The 9,038-nt window shown below is 42.0% G+C and overlaps 1 protein-coding gene across 2 annotated transcripts; it reads left to right on the top strand.

Moving 5' to 3' along the window:
- The first annotated feature begins 431 nt into the window (after nucleotides 1-431).
- LOC8026713 lies at nucleotides 432-7,238 on the top strand. Of its 2 annotated transcripts, XM_002405357.4 has the most exons (2): nucleotides 432-549; nucleotides 5,185-7,238. In XM_002405357.4, exon 2 carries the CDS (start codon nucleotides 5,191-5,193, stop codon nucleotides 5,662-5,664), a length of 474 nt encoding a protein of 157 aa, XP_002405401.3. In that variant the 5' UTR covers nucleotides 432-549; nucleotides 5,185-5,190; the 3' UTR covers nucleotides 5,665-7,238. The 2 variants fall into 2 exon arrangements, with proteins under 2 accessions (XP_002405401.3, XP_040077922.1); XM_040221988.2 differs by lacking the exon at nucleotides 432-549 and having other exon boundaries at nucleotides 5,143-7,238.
- Nucleotides 7,239-9,038: the final 1,800 nt, after the last annotated feature.

Below are 9,038 nucleotides of genomic sequence, written 5' to 3'. Positions count from 1 at the left end.
TGATCCAATAGCGTACGTCTCAACATGTTTGTTCGCAACATAATTGCTCATAAAGGGCAGAATCATTTTAGTATCAGAACATAAAATCAGAAGATGATCATGTAGTTTGTGAATAAAGAAAACGATGGTATTAAACAATTAGTCTACGTCAGGCATTAAGCACATTCCTACAAAATCACGCAATCAGATTCTTCATAGCATTATTTCGTATGTAAATATTTTAATTCGCTCCATTGTAGAGTTTACGCATCCGTTCAAATCCTCTCGCAACATTTGTCCAGTGTTCCTTTTTGCGGGGCAGATCCGAAGAGACGCGTCGAGCAAACACGTTGCTTGTCGCTAAAACTCAAGCCGTCTCCTCGTGCCGGAGATAAGAGACGTACTTTTCCAGCGATAAGCAGACAATAAACACGCGACACGGGACCCAAACATTCCGTCTCAGTCACCTTTATTTCCAGCATAGTATTGAAGCTGCGAATATAGTGCTGTCCTTTCCGGATGCTGCGTATGCCCTCCTACGTTCTAAGCTAGGCCTTTCGGCTCAACGAGGTGAGTGCCATTGATCTGTTTACTTTGTGTCCCTGTTTTTTCTCGCGCTATTTTATATGTTTCACTAAGCTGAACCAACTAGCCCAGCAACCTATCTTGCTTGAGGGCCACTAGGTCCGTTCTTCTGTCTTCAAAGAATGTTGTGTTACTAAGAAGGCAGGGGCGTGTTCTTTGTATCGTCTCTATTGTACATAAATGTCGATCAAGGAGGCAACGTAATTCAGAAATATACATACAGACAGATGGAAGTTGTTACCTTCCTTTTGAGGTGCAATTTTGAAGAACCTCTTTTGACCTCCCTCGCCAGGAATTGGAAGGCCCGGATTAAGATTCCGGTCCCGGAACCTATTTTTGTTATGAAGTTAGATATTTTATATGATGGGTACGAGTAATTAATCTGTAAGCCTGAAGTATGTAGACGTTTGTCAGAGAGGATCGAGTAGGAAAAGAAAAAAGGCCAGTCTTGTAAACACCATCGATTGTTTTTGCGAAGTTATAAATTGAGTGCGCAATTTGTTGTTTAACAATGATTTCGACTTAAAGGCATCTTTGTGTAGGCACCGTGTCGAAAAGCTTCGCAAAATCAATAGGAATTACGTCCGTCCGACAAACAGCATCACTTGTTTTTTTCCGAAGTCATTAACTGTGAGTGCACGTTATGAAACCGTTGATACATCGACGAAGACCAATATAAAACAATAATAACAATACATTTATTTATTTACAATATACTGCAGGCCATTTGTAGGCCCAAGTAGGTTGGGACAATATAGAGTAACACTGCAGAACATTTTACAAACAAACAAACAATAACAAATTAATCAAGAAAGAAAACAATATGCCTCAAAACCAGCAGCAAGTTTCCGCTGCTAAGTTAGATAGGAATATGGCGTTCATATTAACGTAAGAAATACATTTTGTTTAAAATAGAAAAGAACCATTTTAACACGTTTCTAATTCTCAGGAGCTTATTCTGCTTTAATTTACACGTTGAGAAGTAAAAGCAATAAATTTAAGCATGACCTCAGATGTCGCTTCAAAATTATGGTTAAAATCATAAGAGATTCCTTTTCTTTTTTTTTTTTCTTCTTTTTTTTGTCAACGTTAAGGAATGTTGCAAAGATTCCTTCCCTACGTTGGTTATTGCAGCATCCAGAATACTAACTTGGAAACTTCAATTGCTGTAATGTTGTTGTTATCAGTATATACACTGAAGAAAAGTACTGGTTCAATTAGCTAGCAATCTCTCGGAAATCTTCAGTGTCTATCCAATTTTGTGGTATAGAATTAACGGGTGTCTTTTATACTGTTAAATATCGCCAAAGGATTGTACACTAAAAATATATGGTCACATTGTGGAAGTAATGTTTTGACTTGTGCATTATTGACCTTAGTTGCCTTCGTAATTGTATGTTTGCGTTGACCCAGCGTCATTTAAGAAGACTGAACCTAATAATTTTAAGCTTAATATGCAAGTTTTATGCCTTAAGATGTAAGGGTTACGTTCTGAATGGATTGGCAGTGTGGGCACAAATCTATCTATACAGGTGTTAACTGTGTTTTAAACGAAATCCAAATATCATCAATATTGATGTTACCTCTACCTAATTCTCAGAAATCATCAAACGACAATTTCAGGTGGACTACACATTTTCGTTCAATACCCCAGTGTAATCAGACATTTTAACAACTCGGTCTGTCTTCTTCGTAATAAGTTCAACGTACGCATTTATACCAAATCAAATGGTGATCCCGTCTTAACATGGCAAGAAAACGTCTTACTCAGCAGCTGTTTGGATATAAAAACTAGGTCTGCACGTGTGTGCTTGCATTTGACATTCTCGTGGTAGAAAACGATATGCGACAAGTTACTATTATGAAAAGAAATATTATTCATAGTCAAATGTTCAAAAGTTCAGCAATCATATTTCAAATTTGCTAATGATTCCTAGGTATAATTTTGAAGATTAAAATAACCGGCAATTAAATCATTTACAAAACATTGTCTGCATATGTCCAACGTCATGTAGTCGTTTTCCTAGTACACCTTCTGAAGCTTCTGGTGGCCGGTAGACCGCTTTGATGCCATTGTGAATATGCAAACTGGCCCGAACCGACTCAATGATTAAATTATGTTGGACTAACCTTGCATCCATACCTTCAAAATAATTTTTGCTGTTGTACCCGCTCTCAACTCCACGTCTTCTCGTAGTATTTGATACGATGATGGTCAGAATTTTTGTCGTTGATGTTAGCATGCAACCCCGTTTCTCTCAAAACTGTATATAGATAATCGGACAGTAACGTATGTTCTATTTCAACAGGTTTATTTACAGTGATGCTTGTATTTGCATTCATATCAGTGATAGAAAAAGTTTTCACTGTTGTCATTCATCGCGGGGTTACGTGCATCTGCCGTTTCACTGCCAGGCTCTAATCAATTAATGCGTGTGTTATTTCCCAACATGTTTTTAAATCATAGCATGACATTATCGTCCTTTTTAAGGTCTTTGGCGATATTCCAGAGAAGCTTTCTTTTTATCTGACATAAAATTATAAATATTGCAATACTAAAGTTCTAAATCGTTACAGTTTCCGTGAATTTACTTTACTGTTTTCTTTTGACATTAAACACCAGTAATTATCGCAGGCATTGTTTTACCTATACGCGGTTTCCCAGTCCTCTAAACCCTGTCTATTCCAGCGTATTCAATACCTAATTTGTCGTGCAACATGACCAAGATGAAAAGTTTCACATAATAGGAATGGGTCTAGGAGAACACGTCACAAGCCGACTCGTTGCAGCCAACTCGTCATAGGTAAACTCGTCAAACAGGGCAAGTCGTCAAAGGGCATCTCGTACACGGGGAAGTCGTAACAGAGGGCAACTGGGCACTTGTCCAGTTCGTCACAATTTACCTTTTTCGCCCATCTTGCGTTTGCAATCCGGCTTCGATAACTGATGAAAAATAGTAATTTACAACTAAAAAATAAAAGCACGACATGGTCTTGTATAGAGTTTTCTCAAAAAGAGCTTCTGCTGCCATCTCGAAGAGTTTGTGCGTATGGCGCATGCTTTGCTCTCTTTCCGAAGCGACAAACACGCACATGCTGGGCTGTAAATATCGCACTCTGCGCCGTACCTGAGAATGGTCTATTGTCGGGGACAAGCAAAGAGCGCGCACGTTAGCTTCCGCCGTGCTTTGGTTGGGCGTGCGCGCTCGTGCTATTAAGGGAAGCAAATTCATTAGCCCATGACCGATTATAACAACCGCTCTGAAACATGAAACTATTGGGTCTAGGAGAACTGATCACAAGCCAACTCATCATAAGTAAACTCACCGAGTGGGGCAAGCCGTCATAGTGCATCTGAGGGTGATGGCTTTGGCCTTTGCAATGCTTTCTATATCTACAGACCGAGTACGCAGCGTCGGGTTCTTTTCGGCTAAGCGTATAAGAATACCTTTCGCACAGCATGGGAGCGTCACGCTGGGTTTTAATTCGGTCCATCATACCAAATGCGCTCGTGCTCTCTGAAGGTCCGCAAATTTCGTCCCTTTATATATACGTATTCGAAGCCACTTCGAATGAAAAACCCCTTCGGCGTAGATATAGAGAAAAGAGAAGACGTTCTCAAAGACGAAACCTAACTGCTACACTTCCTAGCATCCTGGTGCGGAGGTCTGCATATTGCACCCCTGTCTTATCATTGCACTATAAGTTCCGACCTAGCAAAGCTTTCGAAAAGGATTTAATAACAAAGGGACGTCGTAAGTAAAGATAACACCGAAAAGCCGACCACAACCGTCCCCTGCAAAAAAGCAAAAGGAGAGGTCAAGTTTGAAACTGCGACAAGTTCGATGCGACCACTTTCCAAAATAAAGCCCCCCCCCCCCCCCCCGCCCCTTCCCCTCCCCCCTATAAAAAAAAAAGTCTTTGACGAACTCTCCAAGAACGAGAAGGTCACTGCGACCACTTTCCCTACTACGAGTTCACCTAGAACGAGATGCTCTCTTTGACCAGTTCACCTATGGCCAGTTTCCCTATGACGACTTGGCTGTGACGAGTGGGCCTGTTCCCTAATAGGAATAGCTCTACAAAAAAAAAAAAAACGAGGACCACTAACTGAACACTTGCAACAGGACAACCGCGTGGTCCACGCTTTTGTTTTTCAGCTGTTATTTTTTTTTTATTATTTCGCCCCGTTCAACACTATCATCGAGGTGAAAGGCTTTTCTATATCTCTTTCTTTTCTTTTTTATTATTTAGCACCGTTTCAGCTATCCGGAATATCAAAGAATAGCAGATTATTCCTCCGCATTATAATTTTTAGATTGCGACCCTTATCCTCAAGCGAAGCAATTGATTGTTTCAAAGTAATGACGGTGTTGGAGTACGTGTCAAGTCTTTCTGCAAGGTTACTGAAGAATACTGCGGTTTCTATAATTCCCTTTATTTATTTTTTGCCCTTTCTTTGGTTCGTCTTTTTCCCCCTAATATCTTCGAAGGTATGTTTCATTGATCTTCTAGAAGCTTTTACAGGGTTTCGCTAGAAGCCCGAATTAAGCTACCCACAGTCGCTGTAATGAAAGCCACATGGGTCTCCTAAAACACTTGAGTCCCAACATAACGCAGGGAACAATGCTGGAAGCCTATCCCCCAAAGATGTCCGGACCTTGCGAGGCGCCCGCCGTTTGGAAGCCACTTTCCGTCACGGTGGCCGGACTCCTACTGGGTCTGGTGGGGACTCTGACCTTCGTCGTCGGATTCGCCTGGCTGAACAACCGCACCGTCTACGCCTCGGGCCTGGCGCTCTTCTTTGCGAGCGTTGCAATGGTCACCATCAGCATGGCCGTCTACAAGACACAGCTGGAGATGCACAGGCACCGCACCCAGCACCAATACTACGTCACAGATTACGGCAAGCTCGACGAATACGACGAAAGTGGTGACGTCGGCGCGGACGTCATACGCAAATCCGGCCGGCCGGGTCCCTCGCCTGCACCGCCATACACCATCGTGGTTCTCGAGAGCGCAGCTGGATGGTGCGGCACCACAGCGCAACCGCAGGTTCTCTTTCCGCAGCACGATGGCAGAAGCCCCACGTATATCTAGCCGAAGAGGCGCTGCGCATTGCCTGAAATCACAACCGTAGACCAGAGTCCTCCGTAAGAGCGGGGGATTCGAATCCAATGTCGATTCAGATTCTTAACCTACGAGCGTTGTACTTTTCCACAAATATTAGGGACTTAAGAAGTCGTTTTTTTGTGAACACAAGTATGCGGCTCAAAACACAAAACTAGAAGAAATGTAGAAAAAACTAGAACATCATGCTGTTTTCTTGCGTTTTCTTCAAATGTCTTTCAGACTTGCCTTATCATTGTCCCTTGTTTTGCTTGCGAAAAAAAACTGCGCTGTGTAGAAAAATTGGAAACGTTTTATTTTTAATGTTTTATGGAAACATTAACCTTAAATTGCCAGCTGTGTTGATAAATTGTGCCCTGAAATAGTCATGAAGTTTATTTATTCAGTCTGATGGGTAGAAAGGTAGTCATGTTGTTTAGCTGACAAAACATTTTTTTTTTTTTTTTACCGAACCGCACTGTTATGCGAACCGGGTCCATGCAGAGAATATATTGTGAGGGGATGTACCAATGGTATCTATTTCTAGACGGCGTTTATTTGTATTGTTTTCAGGAATAATTCTGAAAGCAGCTCTTGCTCTACAGACGTGTTTATTCTAACATGACTATTTTAGGGCCATGAGGATGATTACTATACTATATATCGACAATGAAAGCGACATATCTGCGATCATGTTTTGCCAATACGTTGTACTCCGTTACTGCCAAAAACAAATGCCATAGAAACGAACATTAATATTTTCGCGTCGACGGCATGTCCGCTTTAAAAATAAAAGCGTCTTCAAAGAATATATAAACTATTTTGATAATAGTTCAAATATGTAATCTCAATTAAATTATATATTGCGGGAATGCGCAATAACTCTTTTGAAATGTAAACACGATTTGTCGACGCGTTCAGTACAGCACGAGGGAGCAACTTAAAAGGAAAGTCACCCTGATACTGACTTTGATAAACGTACTATAATCAATATTCGCAGGACTCGTAGAGAAAAGTCCAATCCCTGTTATTTTAAAGTTGAACGGCTCATCCTCCACTCCTCCGAATTGTCCGTTTTCTAACATAAGTTATGCGTATCCAGTCAAGCGCTTACGCTCTTCAATATCTTTAAGTGCATAAAATGTATTATAAAAAAATTGTCGTTGGATGTTACAACTCATCAAGATCATTATTCTTCAAAATACTGTCGGAAGGTAGAAACAAAAGCTGCCACTGCATCGTATTTTATGTAAAACCACGCAATGTGCTGAACCCGGTCTCTTAACTCGGTTTGTAAGTATCAGAGTGACGTCATGAGCCAGATCTGATTAGAAAATGCCACGCCTGTTCACAGATGGCACCATCGCAATTTCATGCTTATCATACTCTCCTTCAAATTTTATATACATCACCTGAGCAATCCCTAAGATATATCGAATGACTATTTTACAGACAAATCGTTCGGTACTGCCTTCGACATCGTTCTTTTATTCTTTGCGACACGCCCGCGATTCTAGTGATCTTTGTATTCCTAAGTGTTAATAAAAATCAAGAAATCCAAAAATGCATTAGGTGGTGCTTCACTTATGCTATCCTTAATTAAGATAAGCGTCTATAAAGCAATTTGCATAAACAAATAAATGTTCCCACTAAACTCAATAGTGACGCCTACCTCTTACGTTCATTTAACTGACGATCAATTTCGCCGAGTTCAGAGGGTCGCTGCAGCTGGTTCAGTTGTTGGCCTTGCTCGTAGTGGATTGGTTGGGTTGATGGTCTGCCGCATCACGATGAAGGACGAGGCGTCAGTCGGAAATCTCGGGCCTGACACGGTGGGCGCCCCCTTACGACAGCGGTTCTACGAGTGATCCCAACCAATCCAGTGCTGTAAACCTGTCTCGCGACTACACTCCCCGCGCGTCCCAGCACCCCTCCCGGAGGTCACGTGGCACCCACACGGTATGCGGGTAGAAACTGGGGCAGAGGAGGAGATCAAAGCCCGCGGGACGCCAGAAAGCCGAGCTCGGACTGCAATGATTAGAGGACAGACGCGAAGCGAGCTGCCTTTTTCTCCCCTCACTGTTCGCACGTATTCGAACGCGAACGCCGAAAGCCGGACGCCAGCGTTCGGCGTTCGAACGTGTTCGAAGAGTGAGTAGAGAAAAATGGAATTCATTGAAAGACGTCATATCTCATTAAGAGGATATCTCAGTAGAATTTCATCTCCGATAGGAACTTTTTCAGAATCCAGATGGCTCTGGGGAGGACGCCTTTCCACTCAACTGCTTACGCGATATAGTGCTGCTTCCAAATAAAAATAAAGAAAAAGCCCGACTTTTTGTTCCGGTTCTCAGCGGACCGCTTGACCCTGAAAGCCCCCCACCCCACCCATCCCGTCCCACCACCCTGCGAGCTCCGAGAATGGCTTTGTTTTTTGTCCGTTCAAAAAGAGGATAGCGGGGAGTGTTGTGGGCCTCCGAGGCCATCGCCAAGGGGGCCCTTTGTCCTATTCTTACCGGATTAGGAAAAAAACGAAAAAAAAAAAACGCGGTTAGAGAACGCTTCATTTAGCTGCCTGATACTTTGGATTCATTTGGCTCAGTTCTTCGCGTTCCGAGAATTTTTCGTAGGACACAATTTCCATATAATATGTAGACTGTTGATATCGTCATTACAAAACGAAATGCGCCATGTGTCGTGTCATAATCTTGCGAAATAGTCTACCACAAGTCAGAATGGCGTTGCGTCCTAAATAGCGGCCCCTCAGAGCCTTCTTTTCATTACTGCGAAGCAGTGCTTAGAAAAATAGAGCTACTTACTCTAAAAAGTGTCTGATCTCCTTGTGTGAAGAGAGAAACGAAATGAACCAGTTCCCGATACCATCAGCAGCCATTGGAGTCCCAACGTTTCTTCTAGAGCACCGGATTTCAACGGTCACCCCGATTCCTAAATCGGTGTGCATTTTCGAAGTGGCACGGTATCAGAACTATATGTTGTACTGCCGAAATGCCAAAAAAATCAATAACCACAAGTTTAGATAGTGTTGTGTCTTATATGCGTACTGATCAAAGCGTAGTTCTAGAGTCACAAAGCTATGCTTTAAAAAAAATATTAAAACAATAACTTTCATGATTACGCGTTCCGCTTAATCACTTCGCTAAAGTGAATTGCCACTAAGGCTCTAGAAGAAACGCTTTACCGAGCACCGCATTCGTTCTTGTTTTGTTTTGTTCGCCTGGACAAAACGCCGCCACCGCAAATCACTCAAATAAGTAAACGCTGTTGCACATAGTAAAAGAGTGAAAGTGCGCTGGTTGATTTTTGGGTCATGTGATTACATTTTTTACAAAGTTATAAATATCTTT

This window comes from Ixodes scapularis, unplaced genomic scaffold (assembly GCF_016920785.2).
Source record: "Ixodes scapularis isolate PalLabHiFi unplaced genomic scaffold, ASM1692078v2 PGA_scaffold3__209_contigs__length_174095766, whole genome shotgun sequence".
Lineage (NCBI taxonomy): Eukaryota > Metazoa > Arthropoda > Arachnida > Ixodida > Ixodidae > Ixodes > Ixodes scapularis.
The sequence above is the reverse complement of the archived record's forward strand: the minus strand, read 5'-3'. Positions and strand labels throughout refer to the sequence as shown.

Coding starts and splice junctions, on each gene's coding strand:
- LOC8026713 (XM_040221988.2), top strand. CDS start 5,146: ATGGGTCTCCTAAAACACTTGAGTCCCAACATAACGCAGGGAACAATG.